Genomic DNA, 26,536 nt, shown 5'->3' with positions numbered 1-26,536 from the left:
ATGTTGAGGATGTCTGCACAGCAGAGAGGAAAAGACAGAGCAATTCACGGTAGTATTTTCCCTACAGACCCTGATTAAACCGAATGTGGTGCTAAAGAAATTTATGGTCCCATATAACTTGTCCTACCATTTCTTGACTTCTCTCTTTTACAGTCTTTTCCACTCAAGTATCTATTTCACAAACCTTGTCATTGTTCAATTCAGATGCTCTAAATGGAGTTCAGCACTAGTGGGGATTGAAAACGGTTGCATGGCTAGTTAAAGCAGCCATTCAGTTTGTATTTCTGCCTTTATTATCACCATCTCACCCAGGTCTCCTGGAGCTGAGATTATCTAAAAGTGGATAATAGCGCAGAAACTGGAGGACGTGGAAACAAAAGATTCTTGTACTCAGCAAGCGTGTTAACATGTATCAAAAGAGAGCGCATGTTCATGGTTGTGTGTGTTCATCTTTCATCAGTTATTAAAAAAACTGTTTTCTATGTATTGTGATGACCTCGTTTCTTATAGGATTGAAATCTGCAGAAATTCTTTTATTTTCTTTAATTTTAAGACATTGGAAACACTGTGTCGGCAATTGGAGGTAATCTGTACCAAAAGTAACCATGGGCAGGGCTCCCTGCTGATGACTCGAGATCACTACCGTCCATTCAACAGCCAACTCTCAGCAAAGCGACCTCAGACACATTTATTAGAAATGCAAAACATAAGCTGGCAATTAAAAGCAAGAATAAAAGGAAAAAATGTTTACACTTCCTTTCTTTGTCTTTCCGACTTCCTCACATTCCCCTTCCCAACTAAATCCAAAATGAAAATAAGAGAATTTGAATGGTTCCAGCAGAAAGAAAAGACAAACAGTTAAGGTGATGGATATCCCAAGCACACTGATTTGATCTTTACAAATTATGTGAATGTATTAAGTTATCACATGTACGCCAAAACTATGTATATTAATTATGCATCAATTAAAAATAAACAAAAACAAAATGAAAATATAAAGGACTTTACCTTAAACCTACGTTAAGCTTTCTTATCTTCACAGCTGGAATGGCTGAACAGTTCAGGGCCTTTGTTTCACAACCATCTTCCCCAAATATCATTCTGTTGTCTCAGTGACAGTCTGCACTTAAAGCCCTCTTCTGCCCACAGGCCCGATGAGTCAGATAGGCTCTCTTGAAAGCTGTTGGGTTGCTACGCCCCCTGCTCCTGCTGAAGTCTCCAGCCTGCACCACTCAGTCCCCAAAGCCCACTAAGTAAGGAAGTTTCCCAAAGGCCGACTCTTACACATAATCCTATGAGATTCTCCCAGATTTTTTAAGGTAAGCTTACCCCAGGAGCCTGCGTTTGAATAGCTCCCAGTCTAGAAAGAGAGACAGACGTGGAGTGATTGCAGTGCAGTGTGATGAGCACACCAAGGAGACGCTTGAACAAGGAGAAGGTGAGAGACCAGAGCAGTTCTTTCCGAAGGCATTGCCACCAAACTCAGTTTCAAAGGATGAATAAACATTTACCAATGGATCAGAGAGTGGAAGTTCTTCTGAAAAGAGAGCATAGTATTTGCAAAAGGCAGGAAGTGCAAATCAATGTAAATGAACTGGGGCTCTCAGAGTCCAGAGTGGAGGGACTGCATGCTGGAGAATGGAATATGAGACCAAAAGGTCAATATAATCAAAATAGGACTGTATTCTTTTGATCTGGGTCAGTAAGCCATGCTGCTGGGCTAAATCTAACCTACCACCTGTTTTTGAATATAAAGCTTTAATGGAACCACACTTACTTGTTCATTTACATATCGTCTGTAGCTGCTAGGGAGAGTTGGAACAGAGATCCCAGGGCCCACTAAGCCTAAACTAGCTACTGTCTGACCTTTCACGGAGAAAGTTTGCCACCCCCTGATTTAGACGATGGGCATTCAGTGAAGTGTTTAAGCAGAGGTTTAATGAGAACACATTTGTGTTCTAGTCTTGTTGTCAGCTAGCGGAGGTGATGACGCAGAGGCAGGAAGGTCATTTAAGAACAAGAAATAGAATCTAAACTGAGGCAGTGGCTGTGGCTGTGAAGATGGAGAACAGGGAATGAAATGAGTTCGCGCTTAACAGACACACCGGGTAAGACCTGACAGTGTTGTAGGCGCAGAGAAGGAGGTGAAGAGGCAGGTTTTCCTGCCTCTCCCTGAGATGGGGTAGCATGTACTCGAGGAAGGGCAGGTCTGGGTAAGGGAGAGTTCAGAGAGGCTGTGCTGACTGCTCCCTTGAGTCAGGGAAAAAACATTTCTATCTTTTTAAAAAAGACATACTTTCTTGTTCTTGTTACCAAAAGTAACATAGCACAGGTTTGTTGAATAAAATCGTATTAATAAAGAACAAAGGAGAGAGAAGACAAAAATAAAATTATAAAAGTAATCCTTATTGTTGCAATTAATAAACATTCTTAGTTCGTGTCTCTTTCTCCAATGAACATGTATGCTTTACAATTTTTTACCAAAATGGAACCGCACTCTTATACTGTCTCATAAACTCCACTAAAGATAGATACTTAGGATATTTTCAAATTTTGCTCTTACAAACAGCACTCTGATTGCATTGTTAGATACATTTTTGATGAGTATTTAATTCTCCCCTTATAATAAAGTCCCCTGTATGGAATTGCTAGGTCAAAGAAAATGTACATTTTTAATTTTTTTCTTATTTTACAAGTGGCTTATAATCATTTCTTTGCAGAGTGTAGCAATCCAGACAAACCCATGCCAGAATAAAGAGAATTTATTAACAAAAATATTGTTAGGCTCAAATGCAGAAAAATAGCTGAGCCTTCTGAGAAATGCACTGGGAACCTGAAAGTCGGGTGTGAAATAGTTCCCTTTCTTCCTCTTCCCCTGGTTCTTCCTCCACATTCAAACCAAGAGAAAGAAAGAAAATATATTAAAATTAATAAAATACATAATTTATATTTATTCAGATTCAGTCAAATATTTAAGACAAATTTAAGTAGGGTCAGGAATGCAAAGTATATTTATACTAATTACAAAGCTAATAGATGATTATCATCATCATCTTCAATTAACATTCATTGAGTTACTTCTCTGGGGACCAAAACCCATTGCTCAGAAACAGGGTGCATCTGGAAGTAAAATTCATTTTTTCAGGGTTCAAGAGGATTACTTAGGAAATTCTAACTTCAGAATGTTACCCAGTCTCTACTCTTCTGAAAGAGTTAATGCAGTTTCCAGAATAGTTCGGCATATTAAGTAATGTCAACAGAAAGCGGCTGGATTATAAAACAAAATCCCTGAACAACTGCACTGGGAATAGCCTGGCTCAAATGATCTATTGCCATTAGACAGCTGCCGCAGGCTCACCCTACAGCTGATGAACCTTGTGTCCCGAGAGAGCACTGCCCTCAAAATGGAACACTGCACCAGGTACACAGCAGAATTTAAGACATGTCCATTGAGATACAAGGTAAATAATGTGCCAGACAAAAAAAGAAAGAAAAATTAACCATATTTAAGAGAAGCATTATTTTTTTTAAAAAAAGGGTTGAAATTATTTGTTCAAAAATGTGCATAGGTATATAAATTAGCTCTGTGGACTTTGAAAAATATGTCTTCTAAATAGTCATGTTTTTACAACAATAGCTTTTTTTTAGTTTGAATTACCTGAAAATGTAATTAAATGGCCCCAGTTGCATAAACAATGCAACTCATTCCCAAGGAATATTTTTTTTTTTTTTTTTTTGCTTTTGGAAAAAAAAAAACTTTCTGAATTTTCTATAGTAACTCTGCAGAGGAACATATTTGTTAAGAGTACAAGATCTGGAGTCAGACTGCTTGGGTTCAAGTCCCAGCTCTGCCACTCACTAGCCTTGTGGTCCTCTTTAAGTTAGTTAACATTGCGATACTTTAGGCTCTTTATCTGTAAAAGGGATGTAACTATTAATTATACCTGCTCACAGTTGTGCTCTGAGGATTAAGTGGATTCATACATATAAGGGAACTTAGAAAGATACTTGATACATAATAACTACACAATAAATGTTTATTATTTGTATGCTATGATAGGTAGTTGTGGCAACATAATAAAATCTGTTTTCAGTTTCCATTCAGAATAACTTTTTCTGGAAAAGGGTGACTGCCCCAATATTAGATAACATGAGGCCTTTGGTGAAGTACCATGTGCTCTTTCCTAGCCTTCTTCCATTTTGCCCATTCTCCTTAATTCCAATAAAACCAAAGTCATGCTTTTCAAATGTACATGTCACTAATCATGGAGAGATAGGACTGTGTTGAAAGACAGACTCAAGATTTAAAATAATCCCCATACATTGGAATGCTGAACTCCAAGTACTATGACAAAACACAGCATGAATAAATGGGATACTCCACATCTGGGATCACAAAAATCAAATACATAAATACAAGATAATGGAGACCTAGGTCTAAAAGTTTAGATACAATTTTATATTCTAACCATGCTCTTCTAAAAGCAAGTCTATTTTTACCAATATAGAAATTATAATTCCAACAGAAGCAAAAAAATAAATTGACTGAAGTACAGGGAGAGGGGGAGGAGTTCAAATTCACTTCTAAACTTTCAGTTATAAAGTAGACATCCCATGTTTTCTCTCTAGGCATCTTCCCACATCTATACAGAACGAGGAATATCTTCCAGAGTGAGTATGAAGTGTGAAGGAATCCCAAGACTAAGCCCTAAAGATCTCCAGTATTTACAAATCAAGTAAGCAACTGATGAAGGATATTAAATGAAACAACCAAATGGGCAGGAAGGCAAGATTGCAGGGTGTCATGGAAGCTGATAGGAGAAAATGTTTCCAGGAGAAAGTGGTTGACTGTATTGACTGCCACCAAAAAGTCTCCAAAAGGAAGACAGAGAGGTGCCCTATGGATTTAGCATTGGGACACGCATTGGTGAAGGTGTGTAGGTAGAGTGGTGGGGTCATGTTGGCATGAGATCTGGAGGCCAGGAGAGGCAAGGAACAGAGGTACATCCCATATTGATGATTAGACAGTTCACTTAAGCTTGGCTGCAAGGAAAATAGAACTGTCATTACAGGAGCTTGTGGGAGTAGAAAAAGGATTTTTCCCCCAAAAGAGAGTCTAGAATACTTTTGAATGCTGAACAAGAAATCTGTTAGAGAAGGAAGGGTTGGGAAGTAGCCAAATCTCCACAGCCTCTCAGTAGGGAGAGGAGATGAAATCCGGATCACATTGGGTAGGCACAGACAGCCCCCTGGTTTCCCTGAGCTAAGACTTGTCAGAAGAGAAAAAGGTTTCTTACTTTTCATGCTATGTACAATGGGGTCCTATAGTTTAGGTTATACTATCAGAGCTTCTTCACAACAGAAGTACAGCAAGATAACCAAAAGGTGTGGGTGAGGAGTGTGTGTAGATTCAACTTGTTTTGTACAGTGAAATGTAGGACTTCCCTGATCCATAGTATTAACACTTCACGTTAGAACATTTTTCATGTTTTATTGTTTTTTTCAATCCCTTAATAATAATAGGTACCATTTATTTAAATCCTATCATGTCCCAGGTACTATAATGGGTACATTGCGGATATTAATTTGTATCCTTACAGCAATTCTGTGTTATGGAAAGAGTATAAGATCCTAGCCAGAGGTAATTTTCCACACATATTCTTAGTTTTTAGTACAAAATATCAAAATGGAAAGAAGATTTCAGCACTTCAAATTATCCAAACCAAGTCATGAAGAGCACAGGTAATAGTTTCAGGCAAATGCTTGTGACAGGTTAATTGGTCACGATATTTATTGAGTGTCTGCTGTGCCACAGTGGGGGGAGTAATGAGCATTGATTCAAAAGAAAGTCCTTGCTCCATGACTGACACTTTTAAAATATTGCATTCATTTAGGGAAATGATACGAAGAAACTTCTTCCTTGATTGAACACAACTCTATTAGATACTGCTATCAGATTTGACAAAGTTCTCCCCAGAAATTGATCTAAAATAATAAAGAATTTACTAAAAGTAATATTTAGTAGTAAAGTATTTACTGAAAGTATGCATACAACATTGCACAAATTAAAATTAAGCAATACAATGCGCTCACACCTTATAATTTAAGGTCCTAGATGATAAAGTTAAAACTAAATCACGACTCTAGAACATGGACAATATGTGTTAAGCATTTATTGTTACCAAGGAAAGAATGTATTACTTACCATTTTTCCCCACTTTTAGTAGACTTATAAAAAGTTAAAGCAGTTGAGATGAAACCATGGGGATGAAGCAAAAGAGTTAACAAGGAAGATTGTTTAAATTATCTAAAAGTAGATTACTAATGAATTCTTTAGGAAAAAAATGCAGTTCAAAAATCTACCACCACTCCCATTACCTCCCTAAACATGCATACACACACACACAAACACACACACACACACACACTCTCTCTCTCTCTGACTTAAAGGAGGTGAAATCCTAAGTACTCCCAGGTTTCTAGTCACTATATGGGCTGCTGAGTAGCTTCACTAGAGGGTGAAACTGTCTGGGTCCATGAGTCTGCAGACAGTCAGGGCTTGAATTTCAAGGTCAGATAGCTTTGCTTGGAATCCAGACTCTCTGACCTCCGTGGTATGTGACTCTGAGCAAGTTTTCATGCCTCTCTAATATGAGAGTAATGGTAATGCCCATCCCGTAGTGCTGTAAGGATTGAGAGGGTTAAATCAAAAGAAAGAGTTTAGAAAAGTGGCTTGCACACAGTAGGCACTCAATTAAGTTAGTTATTGTTACTACTACTGTTTTAATTGTTTCACTTATGTCAAATTGTTGAGCTTTTTTAATGTAATTCAAAAATCTGTACATTTTGAAAGATTAACATTTTCCACGTTGCATAAATTATGTTCTCAAACATACACACACCACACACCCAAACATATATATTTTGGCCCATCACATTAATTCCATATGATATCTAAGAAGCATATGAATTCCGTTTAGTCACCATAACCATTACTTCCCATGAACATTTTTCTAAGAAATTTATTAACGTTTGTGAAGAAAGATTCCCACACCATATATTATTCCAGCTTTTGAGTGAAAAACAATTGTCATCTTTAAGCATGCATATGTAACACTTGGTAGTGATTACCAGTGAGAGGTGACTTCTAGTTTCATGAAAAAGCACCCCATTATTTTGTTTCCATTTATAAAAACCATCAGAAAAGTCAGGGGCCATTAAGTGAAATGTATAAGACAAACTGCACCCTGTAAAAAATATAATATTTTTTTACTGTTTTAATATTTATTGAAATATTAAATATTTATTTAATATTTACTCTCTAACATTTATTGAAACCATTCCATCAGTTCAGTAACTACACTGTGTATTTTCTGTTTCATTTTCTGCATTCTTTTCCAGAAAAATTAGACACAGACACAAGTCACTGGGAATGCCATTTTTACAGTTTGTTAAAGAGATTAGATAAAAAACAAAATCATTTCCTTAATTTCTTATACTCAGGTTTGTCCTTTAGGATAATTCTTGATTAGAGACAAATATGCCACTGGAAACTCCCCTGTGTTCATCATATTAGGATGGAAAGGATGAGAAAACGGGAGCAAGAATAAGAATTTCCCACTTTTTCCCCATAGCCAGTTGCCGGAGCGTGCTTCCTTCGGCCTATTTCTTTGACTCGTTTCCTCCTCTGTTGAATTAAGGGAATCGACCAACTGATTTCTAAGTTATCTTCAGTACATTCTATAATATTAAGGAATAAAAAACACAATGTGTTTTCAGAAGCTCTAAAATATAAAAGCTTATAATATCAAAATTACTATGTTCCATTAATTTGTCTTGAGTTAAAATATTTCTTATCCAAATTTTGGAATACTTATCAATTTTCAACTAATATTGACCATCTGGAATTTTCATGGCCTTCCAGGATAGCACCAGGATGGAATAAATAATGAATAATATACAATATAGTATGTAACATAATATAGCAATAATATATTTGCCCCCTTTCGTTGAGCGAAAAATAACTCAAGACCTCCTGGATAAGACAAAGGGATCTGTTGAGAACAAGTAACTCTAAGTTTGGGAATGAGAGCCTCTTTCATTACCTTTAACACAAGTACTTACCACGGCAGTGCTGTGTGGTAACTCCCAGCCCTTTCTCTTTGCTTCTGTTAATAACTTTCCCAAAAGGCTTGTAAGCACATGCAATGCTTTAGGACATGATTTGGATTTAAAAAAAAAATGTAGATTTCCCCAGGAAACAAATACTTAATCTTTGATTAATCATTTAGATTTGAGTACAAATGATCTTTGAGATTCTGGAACCTTCCAAAGTGGAAGGAGATGCACAGAACTGGAAACTTTGGGGGGACGACAACACATTTGTTCTGCATCCCAGTTTTGCTATGAGCCGGTCCCACTAAGAAATAATGCATAACTCAATGGTATACCACATATGTATTGTTGAGAATTCAGTAGAGAAATAAATGAGCCAAGATATCAGATTGAGCAAACCACTTCTACCCTGCTTCCCATGAAATGACAGAAAAGATAAATTTTTAAAAAATAAAAAATCAAGAAAGAGTAGGGTATGTCTTAGTTCAGACTTCTATAACAAAAATACTATAGACTGGGTGGCTTAAACAAGAAATATTTATCTCTCAAAGTTCTGGAGGCTGGAAAGTCCAAGATTGAGGTCAGGCAGATGTGTGGTCTGGTGAGGGCAGCTTCCTGGTTCACAGACTGCTGTCTTCTGCTCTTTGTATCTCACATGGCAGAGAGAACAGGTGGGAAGTAAGCTCTCTCATGCTCTTCTTATAAGGGCACTGATCTCATTCTGAGATCCTCACCTTCACGACATAATTACCTCCCAAAGGCCCCACCTCCAAATAGCACCACACTGGAGATTAGGGTGTCAATATACGAATTTTGGAGGGACACCGACATTCAATCCATAGCAGAAGAACTGCAGAATTTATAAAAGAAAGAAAGCATATTGAGCTGACAAATAATGCAATTGAGGGGGAAAAAAATCAGCCTGGAAAAAATCACAAAGACAGTCGGAAAAAAATTCTACTGAGGTGGAAGTGATTTTCAAGGCACACAGATTTTCAAGACTACACAGATAAAAACTGCTCTGGGGTAGTTATTGGGAATAATTAATATGATATATAAGGCAGAAGCACCTGGACCCTACATCTTTTTTACCTTTACTGAGCAATGGTCAAGAAGCACCTATGCCCCACAGAAAGCAGGAAGTGAGAGTCCCCAAGCCAGACAATGTGGTACATGCTGACATCAAAGAGCTAATACACCCAATGATCCTCAAACAGCACTTTGACACCTCACTTACAGTCACCGATAACCTATTCCTATAAACTGAATGGCCTAATGGACAAGAATTTCAAAGAAAAAGACAAATCTGCAAGCATTTGAGCAAATACTGTCAGGAACAAAATACAGCAAACTAACCAAAAAAGGAACTGACTTACAGCAATCTAATTAATAAGCATAAATAGTAAATGACAAGGATATTACATAAGATTGTACATACATTAAAAAGAAACATGCTGATCTCAGAAATTTTAAAATATGATTGTCAAAAAATTACTAAGTAAGCTAAAAAGTAATATGCATCCAATTGAAAAGTGAATTAGTTGAAATATTCAGAAAAAGATTTCCCCAGTAAACTGTTCAAAATGTCCAAATATGGAAAGTATTAGAGAGTTGGAAACACAAAGAAGATTCCAAAATCTTATCAATGGCTGTGGAAGAAGTGTCAATGGGAAGTGTAAATAATTAGACAAATGGTAGAAACCAATTTTTAAACACTCAAAAATAACTCGAGTCGCCACATTGATAAACCCCAAGAAATGTCAAGAAGGAAAAAAAGGAACAGAGAATTCTGATTTAGTCCACATTTTACACCAAAAATAAAAGTTTTGGGGTACTTAAAAACCCGAGCATTCACGTGTGTGTACGTAGGATGTATACAGGACTGCTCCATACATTATGTATCAGAAGAATGTTCAAAAGGATACACAAGAATCTATTAATAGTGGCACTTCTGGGAAAATGAGTAGATTAAAAAAAGATGAAAAGAGTGAAGAAAGTCTTCATTTTACTTTATACGTACTGCTTGAATCTTTTATAATTAAGATGTCTATGTGTATTACTTGACTTAATTAAAAACATAATTTAAGAAAAAAGTTAATACTATTTTAATTGATAATATTTTACATGTTAATATAATAGAAAATTTCAATTAATAATATTTAAATAATAGTATTTTAATTAATATTAAAATTAAAATGTTTTAATAATTTTAAGAAATACAAGAAAATAATATGAAAGATTCAACATTCAATATTTAAATTTATATCAAATGTGTAAAGGGTGATAATTAAAAGGACTTTGAAAATTAGACGAAATTTGGAACAACAGGTCCTGTTAAACAGTAAATGCTTATAACGCTATACCAAATATTAAGCTTTTGAAAACTCACACTACTTTAAGAAATTACTAAAGTAATTTCTATGGTAACCATAGTCTTTCATTAGACATGGCACCTGCACATATTAAAGGGAATGATATAAATTAAAAGAAAGAATCTACAAGATAAAAATAAATGAAAAAACAACAGAAATAGCCTTATAACAGATTTGCTTAGAAAGAAGTAACAAGATGAGTGTGAATCTCTTTTAGGAAAGGAAGACAAAAGATCATCTAGACTTTTCTTATATTATTTGAAGTAAAAATATTTGTTAGCTAGCACTAGATACAGGGGCATATCCCCCTTTTAATTTAGGAGTTAAAAATTTTAAAAAGGAGGGCTCATTAACTAATAACTAGGTATTAGTTATAATACCTAGACCTAGTTACTTAATGATGTTTTTTGATGAATAAGTAAACTAGTTCTAATAAACTCCTAACATACCCAAACAATACCAAAATCGTGGCATGTTGATTGACATGGCATGAGGCAAAGTGTTTTCTAAAAGTGGGCAATATTTTACTGTCAAGGTGGTAGCCACCACAAACCAGCTATAAGATCCTGAGAAAATAATTAATCAATTTCCTGATTTTATAGCATTAATAATTGTCTTGCCTCCTTTCCCCATTCCAATTAGATGCTCAGACAGGTATTTGTCAGTATCTTAGGCAAATAGGATATGACAGAATGATATGACTCATTCCAGAACATATCATAACTGCTATGTAATACTCTCTTTTTAAAATTTTCAACAACAAAACATGAATTTTCAAATGACTTTGTTCCACTGGCCACAGTGTCCAAGGCAACAAACACTGGACTCTCCAAATATTCTACCTGTGCCATATAAAGCCACATAAATGATGAGACCTCCTTGCCTATGAGCCAAGAATGTGGGTTAGCTGATGTGGCACACTGGCACGTGCAGATGCTGACTCAATCTTTAACCCCTCAGCTTAGCCTGTAACATTGAAAAGAAAAGAATTCAGGGTGGCAAAGTTACCCAAGAAGAATGGACCCAGTGTGACAGGTCCATGAGAAAGTGAAGAAGGCTTGGAGAAGGACACCAGGTGTTGGCATTGCAACCCAGCAGAAGAGGCAAATCTGAGCTTCTGCCCACTAACTCCTCTGTACACACTGAGCAAGGGAATTAACTATTGTTTTTAGCACATGATTAAAAAAATCTAATAGCTATTCAAAAGAAAAAGGAATATAGTTTATTCACTAGGTGATTTGATCATTTCTTTCATTCCAAATAAACAGACAAACCTTAAGTCATTCTTTCATATTCATAGAAGGACTTCACAACAGTTATGGACAATATGTCTTTAATTATAACAAAAAAATATTTGAAAAATAAGGTAGATAAACTTTGTGCTCAAGTGGAATGAAAAACACCACACAAAAGGCTTGCTTTGTATAGAATTTTTGTATGGAAATATATTTAAGGTTTAATTAGTAGTTCTAAAGGAAGTGATAACATGTATTCACTAAATTTTAACGAGTTTTATAGCACACATAGATGCTGCCTTACAGAGTGACTAATAAAGTAACAGGCAACTCTACATGCCGTACGTAAAACTTGATAATTGTGTCACGGCATGTATTCATCACTCCTCTAAACACTTTACATGTACTAACTTATCTATTCCTTACAACAACCCTAGGAAATAGTTGCTGTGATTATCACCATTTCAAAATGAAAAATTTGAGGCATATAGAAATTAAAAATTAAAAGCGCCCAAAAAACAGCTATGAAGATAAAAATGTAGAGTCTGGATTCCAACAAGGAGAGCTACCAACCACTGCATCCTGTTTTGCTTCATGTCTTATAAAAACATGCAACCCTGTTCACACATACAACTCATACTGTAAGTCATCAAGACAAATGTTTACTGAGCTATTTAATAGAAAGGGTTAAGACTCCAAAAAAGAAAGTCTCTGAACTAAGTAGACCTAGGATTGCTACATCCAATAAACACAAGGTTATTAGTGAGGCTTACATAGAATTAACAAGATTAGGCTGTGATTAGGATCTAAGCCTTGACAGGTTAGCACTGAAGATAGGCTGATATTTTTAAAAGTTTCTCCTAAATACAAACAGTTGGAAATTATTTAATTCCTAGCATATTTTAATAATGAAAGTTTTCAATAATTGATTAAATTATTTACTTAAACATATACACTAAAATTTAAGTACTCTATAAAATTTATACTTAATAAATTAGCTCTTTTAATAGCCAGAAATTTTACACTACTTTTTCTCTTTAAATTCATTTTCATTCCCACAGAATATTATTTTTCTATAATATACTTGTGTTGAAAAGCTTTTTATTGATAACCAATCATATTTTCCCAACAATATTCTAAATATAAATTGATATTTGGTAGTCTTATTTTATGTGAGCATAAGTCTCCAAGTGTTTAAACATTTCTTCAAGATTGAGTTATCATTGTAATTATTATTGGAACCCAATTTTAAAATCATGTAATTTTAAATTAAAATTTAATTAATTGATGATTAATAATTAATTACCAACTAATAACTAATTAGTAATTAATAATCTAAATTTACATTGGAAATGCGTCTGTTGATGAGATGGATGGAGCTGGTTTATTTATTTTTTCCAGTTGGGTCATATATCTCTGGTTATTACTGCTGGAATGAGACAGGACTCAGCATCCATTTTATTTCTACTTTTCATTATTATAGATGGAATCTCTGAAAATCTTGTTCACATAAATAAGCAGATGGAAATTGAGGGAGTCTGGATATAACAATGTCACTCAATTATCTTAAATCCTTTTGAATCATGTGCTGAAGTCTCATAGTCTTTTATCATTAACAACAATCGCTGTTATTTATCTAGCAGCTTGTCCTTCAGAGCAAAGAAGTGGAAACTACCTGACTTGCAGAAGCATTTTTACCCAACCATCAGCATCATGAACCCTCTCAGTTCCAACAACGGTATTTCAAGTCCTCCCTGGGCGGCCGCCCCAAGGTTTCTAAGCCCTTGGGTCACACACACAGAAAGGCTCATAGGCGAGAAGACGTGTGTTTTCCTGGTGGGAAAAGGAAGGTAGGAAGGAGACACAGCTCTTTCATCTCAGGCATGTTCTCAGGAAGATCAGTTTTGGGAAAAACTAAAAAGTGAACGTAAGATCTGGAAATTAGCTCCCTTAACACCAGCCAAGTCTAGCATGTGTTGAAAAGCCTTTGTTTGCCGTGTGGGGTCATGTGGGCGTGTGCGCGTCCGTGGGTTTGAGAGCGTGCGTGGCGGTGATTGCAGCAAACAGCCCCGGGCTCCCGTGTGGCACGGGTTGTGCTGAGAATGAGAGCTGCGTGTCAAGAGTGTGGCCCAGGGTGCTTGATACAGACCAGACATCCGATGGAGGATAATTTCCCAGGGGTCGCTGTGGTATTTGGCACTTGAGGCCCTCCCTGCCTGGAGTCCTCTCCCCGAGACCACCTCCAGGTGGCTGCTAGTGTCAGTGGCTCTAGGCGTGACCATCCTCCTGAGTGAGGCCTCCTGGACTCCCCATCTAAAGTAGCCCCCACCACTTGCTATCACATTTTCCTGCTTTTTTCTATCATAGTTTTTAATGCTTCCTAATATTGTCTTGTTTCATTTTGTTTTTAGTCTTGTTTGTTTCCTTTCATTGTTTGTTTTCGGCTACTGGGATTTGAGCTCTGAGGGGTGGGTGCTGTCTGCGTCCCAGGCCTGGAGCAGCGTCTAGCACGGAGCAGGGTTGCTGGACACGACTGTTTGATTGAAAGAATGAATGAGTGAGTGCACGACTTTGCCAGGGCTGCCAAAACAAACTGCCACAGGCAGGTGGCTAAAACAACAGGCATTCATTTTCTCACAGTCCCGGAAGCCAGAAGTCCAGGATCAAGGTGTCCACAGGGCTGGTTCTGTTTAAGGCCCCTCTGCTTCACTCGTGGGTGGGTGCTTCCTCTCTCTGTCCTCCTACAGTGGTCCCTCAGCCTGTGGTCTGTGTTGCTTGAGCCTTGATCTCCTCTTCTTTTAAAGACACCTGCTGTATTGGATTAGAGCCTACCCATATGACCTCAAAGGCCCTGTCTCCAAACACAGCCACATTCTGTGGGACCAGGGGTTAGGACTTTAACATATGAATTGTGGGGGACACAAGCCAGCCCATAAGAATGAACGGATACTCTAGTTTCAGATTCTGACTAGAGCAGCCAAACCATTAGTCCTGGAAACTAATTTCAGGAACCTCTACTTACCAAGTGACAGGTGATGTCTGGAAAAAACCTAATAAAGTCCAGGTTTAAAAGCAAAGTATATTATATCCACATGAAGTCCTGCACACAGATGCTAACAGCAGCCTTATTCCTAACAGCCAGACATTGGGCACAGTCCCAATGTCCATCTACTGGTGAATGGATTACATAGTGAGATGTATCTGCACAAGGAAATTCCACCCAGCAATGAGAAGGAACTACTGACATGTGAAACAACATGGCCCATCCTGGAAAGCAAGATGTGAAGTGATAGAAGCCAGAAACCAAAGCCTCCATACTACACGGATCCGTATATATGACATTCTAGAAAAGGCAAAACTGTAGGGATAGAAAGCAGATCAGTGGTTGCCAGGAGCTGGGGGCGGAGAAGGGACTTAAAAGGAGGACTGGAGAACTTGATGGGGTGATGGAGAATTTTTATAACTTCATTGTGCTTATTGTGACTATACACACTTGTCAGAACCCATCAACTGTATGCTTAACATGGGTATATTTTATTATAAATAAACTGTTACTCAATAAAACTGATTGTTCAAACATCAGAGCATATCAAGAGTTCTTTAGAATCTGTGCTTTCCTATGATAGGCTACCATAGAATTTTTACAAATATCTTTCACACATATATTTTGGGGAAAAATACACACACACCACACAAACACACACATTTATAGGTGAAACAAGACCAACAGCAATGCAGATTTTATTTTTAAAGTTCTAGAGAGTGCTAGGGGAGTAGAGAGCCGTGTCAGTCTGAACCTGGAGTTCTCCCTGAAGGCTGCTGAGATGCCACCTTGTGCATTTCCTGTTTGACTCCCCAACGCCAAAGCTGCCCCTGAGAAGTCGAGAGGATGTGGGCAGGATCCCTCGAGCCATCATTATTTATCTTCATCGACTGCAGCACACTTACACATTTTTATACACTCTCTCCCACTCTGTATCATTTAATAATTTCACATGGAAGTGTTTCCCCAAGCAATAATATTAACAAATGCTAACATTGCAGACAGAGTAGTGCTCAATAGAAGGGCAAGCAATTTGAAGGGCTTAGAATATTTATGCTCCAATTGGAAAAAGTGAGTATTTTTAGAAAACAAAAGTTTCATGTAGAAAGAAGAGTCTATTCCATAGAGGACAGATGGAGAGGACATTTGTGTTTAATTTAAATGTTCTGCAAAAGTTAACACTTCCAGCAGCGCAGCGACACCCCCAGGTTTCTGGCAGGTGACAAGAACACCGTATCCGGGACCGTCAGCGGGATCTGAGATCTCAGAGTTCTGGACCTCTCTGGAGCTGGAGGGATCTCTTTGAAATGAGGCGAACCAGGAAAAGCCTCAGAGGAGACTTCCACACACCCACCCAAACACACACACAGCCCCAATCCCCCAAGGTTTATGTTCTGGTTAATTAGACATACCAGGTTTTCATAATCACTGACTGTTCTTTCTTTGGGGGCTGATTTGGTTTAATGATTCCTGACATTTCATCCAGCACACTGAGGTTTTTACAGCAATAAAAAATAACAGCCTCTCTCCCTGACAGCAAAGACGGTGTATTCAGTGCTGTCAACTAGCTGAGCACTTACGACTCTCCTCTGTACTAACTCAAAGCGCAATAGCTGGAACATCACGAATAATTATATCAAATGGCCACGGCAACTGATTCACAGGATGTGCAGGTGAACACCCGCCTCAAACTCGACAGTCTCTTGTGTCTCAAGCTGCTTCCAGCAGCAAAAGGACTCTCAAAACTTCCCTGTGCTCCTCATTTGAGTGTGGGAAGCTGCCAGGAAGGCTCCTTTTGAAAAGCTGTGATCTAAGGGTCCAGCCCAGCGCTGGGCCTCGCCGACTCTCCCCAGGGAGCAGCTGCTTCAGTGCGTGGAGGCGGCTCTCAGGATGAGAGGACTGCCGTGAGTGCAGGGGAGACCTGGTGACAACCTGATGTTTGGGGCCAGCAAGGAGTTGTTGAGATCAGCAGTAAGAAATGCGGATAATGGCCCAAGCAGCTCCCCGGGGGAGTCTGAGGGAGAAAAAGGATTAATGACCTCTGAGACTTGTTCTCTTTCTACTCTTTTCCTGAAATGCCAAAGCACGGAGCCAGTTATCAATCAAGAGAGTGAAATATATCAGTGGATGGATTTGGTTTGCTACAGTGACAGCCAGCTCCACTTTTGAATACTCTTTGAAAACAATTTTTACTGTGCAATGCTGGAGAAAGCCAACAAATAATAAACCTGTCGCAGTACTCACCAAGAGGTCGTAAATACAAAAGGCGGCCTCGCAGCTGCAAAGGGAAGCCATTCTAAGCTTGAAAAATTGTCAGTGCTTAATCATTGCATCTGATATCAATTGTCATTCCAGGCTGTGATCTGGGGGGACTCTTATCTTCAGCACTCAGGAGGCAGGAGCCTCCCGTTCCCACGGGATGGTCTTAGAGCTCAGAGCAGAGATGCAGCCATCGGAAGGAGGAACAGTTGTTCTTTGAGTTCTATTTTTTTTCCCAACTGTGTTGCAGTTACACACCAATACGTTCATCTTTTTGTTTAGTTCGGAAAACTATGCTAAATGGTGCTTATGAATTTTTGGTGATAAAATTTCGAAGGCAATGGAAACCCATTTAATGAAAGGGACAGGCCTCTGGGGTCTGCCTAGGAGTCCTGGGCCCTGGGGCACTGCAGGTGGCCTGACTGTGCTTCCCAAAGCAGTTCTCATTGTGCCATGTCCCCAGAAGACTTTGTCCCTCTCTGTCTGTCCAAATCTCATCTGCCCTCTCTGCTCCTCTCTGCAGTGATCACAAACACACTTTTGGAGGAAAAGGTCCTCACATAAACCCTGACTTGAGAGAAGCGAGAACTTCACCAAGGAGCGGCGTGCTGAGTGGATGGCTTTCAACAACATCCTGGAGCTTCCGTGGGATGCAGCAAACTTTGTGGCCAGATTCTTCAAAGAAGGACGAGGAAGCTGCCTGCCGGGTGGGTGGAGGGTTCACAGCGAGCAGGAACAAGCTGCTTCAGCTAAGCAATGGGCTGTTTCTAATCAAGGTAAAGTTTCTAGGTTTTCAGAAGGTTCCCATTTCCTGAGAGGTTTCTAGGTCACACATTTTGGTGTTGAAACTAAAAGTTACTGGATTTGGAAGTGACAGCTGTAAGCATATATCTCTCAGAAAGGTGATTTTCAGTAGTGAGAGGTCATTTATTAAATAAGTTGTCTTTTCTGCATTAAATTTTCCAATACCTGGACTGCACGAGTGTCTCAGGAGGGCAAACAACCTCTGCTCAGTTTGCTCTTCCCTGAGGCTAATCCAAGTCACCCCAAGGGAGCATCCCCCTTTGCTGAGCCTCCATTTGCAGCTGATTTTGGAAGACCTCCCTCTTCTGAGGCTTCTGAGTGTGGTAGGCAGTGTAGGCACCAAGGTGATGATTTATTAGTGTGATGAAGCAGCTGTGTCCAAAATGGCCATGTAGGGTTAAGAATGGATAAGTCTCTCCCAAGAAAAACAAGGAACTAAAGTATCCATGGCTTCCCACCTGGCGACATACAATGGGACCCCCCCGGACCTAGAGGGACTTCCGAGAGAGACTGACTGACCACATAACAGGAAGCCCTGATGGTCTTGAATTCCTGGCCTCAAGTGATCCTCCTGCCTCAGCCTCCCAAAGTGCTTAGATTACAGGTGTGAGCCACCATGCCAGGCCTTTAGCTTATATGTTAAGTCACTCTCACTCAGAGGGAAATTAATGAAACAACTTTTATAACCCTAGCAATGCTGCTGCTATCTCTCAAATGGGTTCGAGGTATCCTGGGGGACCCTGCCTGTATCTTCCAAGAAAAGAGAGAGGTTTGGGATAGCAGGTATAGTTAGAACAGTGAGCGTCAGCGTAAAGGTTAATTGTGCAATAAAGAAACTCAAAATAAAATCATTCAAACAAGATAGAAATGTATTTCTATCTCATGGAACAGCCCAAAAGTTGGCAGGCAGTGCAGGGCGATCAGGTGTACTTTCTCCAGGATCCAGGTTACTGCTATAGTGTATTCTTGGGTGTATTGTTCACCCCTGCACCCTCGAGCTCAGGTCGCCACCACACTTCCACATTCCTGCCCCTGGAAGGGGAGAAAGGAAGTGTGGAGGGTAAGCTGCTTATTTTCATTTACTTCATCTGGAATTTGCACATATCAGTTTCACTTGCGTGTCTGTCGCCAGTATTTACTCATGCGGCTCAAAATGTGGTGTCTAGTCGGGAGGCTGTGAGCCCCACGACAACTCAGGGGGTCATAGTATTAGGAAGAAGGGAGAACAAAGACTGCACAGTAATTACCTGTCCTTGGCATGGTTGACTATTTCTCCCAACTCCAAAATTAACAGCTTATCGTCACTCAATCTAGATGAGGTAGAGTTCTTAGTACTGGAAGAATTTAATAGCTCAATTGTTCTTTCAGAACAGAAAAATAAATAGGAGAAAAATTACACTAGGAAAATACTGGAGGTTTTTTTTTCCCTTTCAAAATGTGGCAGTAATACATTAGTTACACGCACAAGCACACACACAAAATGAGTGCAAAACGCATTTGGTCTGGTGTCCCGTGATAACGGGGAGACAACTGGGATAAAAGCAATCATGTGTTTTTAGATTGAGAACATGAAAGAGAAAAACAAAAACAAAATCAAAAAAAGCCAAAAGGAAAACAGAGATGACCAAATTCTCTCCTTAGAGAACGATCTTATTCTGAACTCCCACTGAAGAACTATGTAGCCTGAGTTGAGTGATTTTTATATAAGACCACATTCTAATGTTCTTGAAGTAAGCACCAAAAGTAATAACTAAAAACTTTTCTGTGTATGGAGATATCCACAGGTGACTGTGGAATAACGTGACTAGTACCTGCAGAATTTGATTTTTTAGAAAGAATTTAAGGATAAGTTATATGTAGCCAACAGAATTTTCAAAAGAAAACTAAAAATAAAAGAACCAAAGAGAATGACAAGTGCAGAGCGAAGCAAATACCAAACAAATAATTAAGGCTGTAAAATCAGCCATCCAGAGAGTCCTTTGTATTTGCTGACATGTTTTACATTTTTATTTTGTTCTATCAGTGATACATATAACTGCACATAAAAAAAAACCATTTGTGCATATAAAACCCAATGTACTATTTATTAACGTCATTGGATTTGTTCTAAAACAAATTACTTTTAAAAATATCAAGACGCTATGTGATATTCTACTCTCATAGCCCTGGAAATTACTGAGAAAACAAAAGGAGGAAAATGTTGCCAAAAAGGACAAGAGCAAAATGAATGTATATAAAATGTTGACAATAAGTGTACAATACCATCATTCATTCAATAATTGGGTTCCACTAGTTTTAGAAATATATTTTTTTCTGTAGTTATATATTGACAGTCTGCATAAGAAGGGATTCACTAAGAAAAATTATCTAATCATCAAAGTTACCTCGGTAAGAAAAAGACATTTAAAACTGGACAACACTCCTTATGGATTTTCTACATTTCTATTATGATTTTGTTTGAAAATATTGTGAATTGGCCAACAAATGTGTTATTTCTTTTGTAGTAACCTGAAAACTTCTGCTGACCACACGTAGGAATGGATGTGGAATGAGATTAGGTTGGACTTGGGAGATTAGTGCAACCTCAGCTCTCCAAACTCAGTACACTTTTTCTATAAAAGAGAATAAATATTTTAAGTTGCGTGGGCCACACACATTCTCTGCCACCTCTTCTCTTCCTTTTTTTCTTTTTCCACCTCTTTCAATGTGGAGAAGACATTCTTAGCTGTGGGCACTCACACACACTGGGCCGTGCCGCCTGCTGCTCCTGCTCCACAGCCCCAGCCTGGCAATCAGCCAGTCTCAGTTCACACACATCTCCACTGTCAATGAGGAATTGACTGCACACATGGTTATATTGTTTTTCATAAAATACTCATGTTCATTGCTTGAAATATATTTATTATACTTTTTAACAAAACTTCCTCTTCTCACCTTTAACTCAACAGCTAATAATCAGTCAAAATATAATCTTTGCCTTTATTATTTAAATTTTAATTTTTTTTTCAAATATGCCAAAGTTCAAGCATATTTGTAATTCCATATGCACTGAACGACAGATCCGTAATGCTGACTGATGTGCTAGGCAGGCCTCGCAGGGAGCATATTATACCCACTATCACGGTGATTCTCCACTACCATGCTATGACGTAGGTACTGATTATCCACCTAGGGAAACTGGTCCCAGTGCAACTCAGTGATTTTCCCAAGGTCACAGACCTGCTAAATGGTAAAGCTAGAATCTGAACCTTTCTCCTAAATTTAAGGTTAATCCCTTCTATCTTTTCTTTGAAAACTCCAGGCCCAACCACCTCCCCAGGAACCTTGCAATTTACAGACCAGGAGGATAGGTCAAATTGGATCCTGCCTGTTTTTGAATGGCCCAGAGATAAGAATGGCTTTTACATTTTGAAATGTTTGGAAAAAAACCCAGACAAGAAGGGTATGTCGTGACATGTAAAAATTATATAAAATTCAAATTTCAGTGTCTATAAATTTTTATTGGAAATTAGCCATGCTCATGCATTTACACATTGTCTGTGGTTGCTTCAGTGCTACAATGGCAGAGTCAATTAGCTGTGGCAGAGACTTGCAAAGCCTAAAATATTTTCCATCTGGCCATTCATGGAAAAATTCTGCCAATTCTTGATATAGACTATAGACTATTCCTTTTCTCTATTTTAAATTCAATCTAGTCTTCTAAGTAGATATTTAGAAAAGGAAAACCCAAGCAAACAAAAAGATCCCTCACTCATTCGCTGTCTTCTAGCCACCATCTTTATTCTCTCTTCATAACCAAATTAGTCAGGAGAGCTTTCAATATTTGTCTCTATTTCCTTACACTTCATTCACTCATCAACCCATGCCATATTGGCTTTGGAGACTATCTCCTTAACAAATAAGCTTTTAGTAATGTCACCAGAGAATAGAGATATATTTGAGTCCTCATCCATCTTGTCCTCTCAGATTCTGTACTATTGGCTTGTTTCTCCATTCTGAAGCAAGTTCTTTCCTTTGCTTCTGTGTGGGAAAACGTGCCTGCCTTGCCTCCAACTGATCTGGCCACATTTTCTCTGGTCCCTGTTCAGACCCACTCTCCTCCACACTGGGGTGGGGAACCTGCTACCCTGGGGACACATGTGACCTTCTGAATCCTTGAGTGCGGGCTTTGACCAAATTTGGATTTGGTCAAAGTTCCACACATGGGGATCTGGAGGGCCACAGGTTCCCCACCGATAACTCACAAATTTATCTATCTCCAGTTCAGGCATTGCTTTTTGCTCCAGACTCATAAATCCAATTTGATATTACCTCTTAGGTGTCTGAAATAAAGTTTAACACATTCAGGACCAAGCTAATATCTTTGTGCATACATTTCTCCCTCTTCTATCCCACTTTCTAATTTCAGACACTGGCACCACCATTCATACATTTCCTGAAGACCAGAAATCTTAGTCCTTGACAACATTTGACACCACCTCTCCCTAAATTCCCACCCAGTTCATCTACGCATCCTGAATCCTTCTAGACTCCACCCGCTTCTCTCCTTTCCCACTAGTCCCTACATTCCATTCAAACCAACATAACCCTTCATCCAACCTCCCCAGGGACCTCCTAGCTGCTCTCCAGTTCCCACCCTGGGTCCCTCCAGCCTATCCTCTACACCGCAGCCAAAGTGGTCTTTGATTTGATACCAGGACAAAAGTTTCCAGAAAGGAAAAAAAGTACCAACAAAATAAAAGTCTACTTGGCATCTGCAATGAGCAATGAGCAAAATAAATATTCAATATACTACAGTAAAGCAAATTTAGCCAAAATATCACTATTGCTCAATGAGGGAAAAAAGACATTTTTGGTTATTCAAAACTCATGATGTTTATCCTCCAAACAATGTTGGAAGGAAAAAAAAATTAACTTAGTGGTTTATTCCATGAATATAGAGAAAAGTATCCAAGAGAGGATACACGGGATGCCAGAGACAGTAGACCTGAAGTCGGGGCGTGGTACCTTCTAAGCTGTCTGCATATGAGCAGAGTCGAGGACTCCAGGAAGGATAACTTCAAAAAGACAATGGAGCTACTTTAACAAATTCCATGCTAAAGCAATACAGTGATGTTAGCGATAATGTGAAGGTGTATTATGATTTTGCAAAAAAAAGGGAAGAAAAGAAGTGATCAAAAACTTCAGGGAAAGCAACAATAAAACAGTACCAGAAAGACACGGTCCTCATGAAACAAAATAAAACGGGATATGATTTTAGAAATTAGCTAAGTATTGCAAAAAAGGGAACCTGTTTAAACATGGCAGTGGGAATATTCACCTTTGAGTGGCCCAGATTTCCTTTCGACGTATATCCATATGCAGCAACTGACATATATGCATAATGTTTGGAAATGACTATTATTTTTACATTTACTGGTTTTCAGCTTTTAGATCAATCTACACACTAAGCAGAAAAGACAATATAATAACATTTTAAATAAAGTTTTATAATTTTAAGATAACAGTTTACAAATGGCAAAGTTTCAGAGGTTGAAGGTAATAGAAGGACCTTGAGAGACTGAATTTACATGAGGGGTAGCCAGGGAATATTGCTTAAAGTGGCTGGATAAAGAAATTGAAATTTAAGTGTGATAATATAAAAACATCACATGGGAGGAATTGAATATAATTCTATCAAATATTGGAAAGAGAAGGAAGAAGTGAGGAAGAGCTGGGATGAGAATAAGTGAGCTAAGCTTGTCACCTGTTGTGACAGGAAATCACTAGAGCTTGGAGTTGATGCAACGACAGAGTTAGGTGGAAACAGTATTTGGAATATAAATGTAATTAACAGGAGAAAAGAAAACAAGTGAACTCCACACAGTAGGACAGGAGCCAGGCAGATGAACTTTGCTGTTTGTTTTGTACTCTGAGATATTTAAATTATTTATTTAGTTTGTGAGTATATTACTTATGTAATAAAAGAAAAACAATAGTTCAAAAGAGTGAAATGGGGTTTGACGCCATTCAAATATTAAAATTTAGAAGGAATAAACCTTCAAGTCCCCAGAAATAAGAACAGAAAGCCACAAGAAAATAGAGAAAGTAAAAACAATTTGGAGAGATATTTATATTCTCGGGCATAAAACATCTTGATCTCACTGCCAAAAAACCATTATATATCGTTAATATATCTCTCATAAAAAATAATAAAAAAGAGTATTAAACTCAAAAATCTCTCACACGTGTTGGAGTTAGAGATTTACAGAATCACAAAGGCGTGTGTTACTCCACAATAGAAACACCAAAATAGTAAAACTATCTTAAGTTGTAGAAGAAATACTTGTAACTGAAATAACGTGAGGTGAGAAACCCTAAATATTATAGACCCTTTGCTTATGGAATCCCTGTGCACTCCACAGAGTTCAGTATGAAATCCTCCCTCTGCTGTAAAACACGGCTTGGCAGCAGGAAGTGGAACGTACATCTGTGATATTTGGGAACGGGGAGGCACTCAGTAGCTTCCAGCAGGTGCCTTCATTCCTCCCACAAGCTTTTAAGCACCCATTCTTTTTAGTCTTATGTTCTCATGAATATCTTATACATTTTACATCTGAGGAGAGATGAAAGCATAATAATCATATTTAATTATTTGAATAGCTATTTTTGTCACAAGTATCTATGATGGAATTTGAGGGATATGTAATGCAAAATTATACATGCCCTCCGTAGGTATTTTCTTTCTGCAGTGAGCTTATTGCAACATGCCCAGCAGTGATAAGTCTGTTTTATGTGTATACACAAACACAGCATCTAATGTTCAAAGGCCACCTAGGGAACACAGTCTACATCACGCCCGCTACATAAATGGCTTCTTTCTTACTTCGAAGAGATTGTTGTTTAACACCTGCTTGCACACCTCCAGTGCTGGCAAGATCACTTCAAAAACAGCCTAATTTATGGTTGGGAAACACTACTTATTAGACTATTTTAACTTACATTGAGTTGAAATTTGCTTCCCTTTTAACACTATTGGTCCTGGTGCGATCTGCCCTTTAAAGCAACATAGACTAATTCTATTTTTTCTTGCACATTACACTTCTCCAAGCATTCAAATTTAGCCACACCACTTTGAAGGTTTCTTTCAATGCAGTTAAACAAACTAACTTTATACCTTTGGTTCAGGGCACAGTTTTGAAATCAGACAGACCAGAGTTCAAGTTCTGTGTCAGCCATTTACTAGCCATAACGTTTTGGGCAAGTGACTTAATCTCTTTAATCTAATAATGTATACAGGTAATGGTAGTAAATGACCTATAAGTTAGTTGTGAGAGAACACTGATGAGGCACTGATAAGTAGCTGATGTGTTTGAATCATTTATCATTTTTAAAAAATTAATATTTCACAAGATGTTATGGAGATCAAATGATACAATTCACAGGACATTCTAAAATTTGTCAACTTCAAAGCATTATACAATAATTCACATAGAGCTACAAGCATTCATTGGAAAGAAGAAAAGACAGAAAGAGAAGAAAGAAAGAAAGAAAGAAAGAAAAAAAGAGAGAGAAAGAAAGAAAGAAAGAAAGAAAGAAAGAAAGAAAGAAAGAAAGAAAGAAAGAAAGGAAGGAAGGAAGGAAGGAAGGAAGGAAGGAAGGAAGGAAGGAAGGAAGGAAGGAAGGAAGGAAGGAAGGAAGGAAGGAAGGAAAAGAAAGAAAGAAAGAAAGAGAGAGAGAGAGAGAGAGAGAGAGAGAAAGAAAGAAAGAAAGAAAGAAAGAAAGAAAGAAAGAAAGAAAGAAAGAAAGAAAGAAAGAAAGAAAGAAAGAAAGAAAGAAAGAAAGAAGAGAGGAAGGAAGGAAGGAAGGAAGGAAGGAAGGAAGGAAGGAAGGAAGGAAGGAAGGAAGGAAGGGAGGGAGGGAGGGAGGAAGGGAGGGAAGGAGGGAGGGGAGGAAAAGAAAATACAATGTTTTACACTGAAATGAATGAAATGCCTTGTACTTTCTAAGCATTAAAGTGTAAACTGGTCTTAAATAAGAATTATACTTTTGTAGCTTTATATATTGAGATGGGGTCTCACTCTTTTGCCCAGGCTGGAGGGCAGTGGCGCTATTATAGCTCACTGCAGCCTCAAACTCCTGGGCTCAAGTGCTCTACCTGCCTCAGCCTCCTGAGTAGCTATATACCATTACCTGGCTAATTTTTTCTTAGTTTTTTTTTTCTTTTTTATTTTTTTTGCAGAGGTGGGGTTTCGCTATGCTGCCCACTCCGGTCTCCAGCTCCTGGCCTCAAGTGATTCTCCCACCTCAGCCTCCCAAAATGCTGGCATTACAGGCACGAGGCACCATGCCCAGCCTGTAGGATCGTACTTAACGTAAGATTTTATTGATACATTTTGAGAGATGTCTCTGACTATTCACTTCCTTTAGGCTTTATAATTTGTTTTCAAATATACAATAGAGCAAACTAAAAAACAAAACTATTAAACTCAAAACACATACAAAAACTAACCCCCTATGGAGTTTATATTGCAAAAATGTCTGATCCCTTTATACTGAAGAGATCTATAAAGTGTGTTTTCTTATGTTAGTGAGTCATGTCTGTTATCGAGGGGGTTCCAGAATCCCAGTGTGGCTGTGAAATTATTGAGTGCTTCCCTAAATTCTCTGCTAAAAATAGAGTTAAATTTTAACAGTATCATTTTATGAATATTTTTGTAAGGAATTGG

At 38.2% G+C, this 26,536-nt stretch overlaps 1 protein-coding gene across 1 annotated transcript; it reads left to right on the top strand.

Moving 5' to 3' along the window:
* The first annotated feature begins 16,651 nt into the window (after positions 1 to 16,651).
* Positions 16,652 to 26,313, top strand: LOC123637715 (protein GVQW1-like). The gene is made up of 3 exons (XM_045550697.1): positions 16,652 to 16,669; positions 17,548 to 17,800; positions 26,050 to 26,313. Exons 2-3 carry the CDS (start codon positions 17,641 to 17,643, stop codon positions 26,184 to 26,186), a joined length of 297 nt encoding a protein of 98 aa, XP_045406653.1. The 5' UTR covers positions 16,652 to 16,669; positions 17,548 to 17,640; the 3' UTR covers positions 26,187 to 26,313.
* The last annotated feature ends 223 nt before the right edge of the window (positions 26,314 to 26,536 follow it).

Source organism: Lemur catta, chromosome 5 (assembly GCF_020740605.2).
Source record: "Lemur catta isolate mLemCat1 chromosome 5, mLemCat1.pri, whole genome shotgun sequence".
Taxonomy (NCBI): Eukaryota; Metazoa; Chordata; class Mammalia; order Primates; family Lemuridae; genus Lemur; species Lemur catta.
The sequence above is the reverse complement of the archived record's forward strand: the minus strand, read 5'-3'. Positions and strand labels throughout refer to the sequence as shown.

Coding starts and splice junctions, on each gene's coding strand:
- LOC123637715 (XM_045550697.1), top strand. CDS start 17,641: ATGGCTTTCAACAACATCCTGGAGCTTCCGTGGGATGCAGCAAACTTT. Junction 17,801..26,049: donor ATGGGCTGTTTCTAATCAAG/GTAAAGTTTCTA, acceptor TTTTTTTTGCAG/AGGTGGGGTTTCGCTATGCT.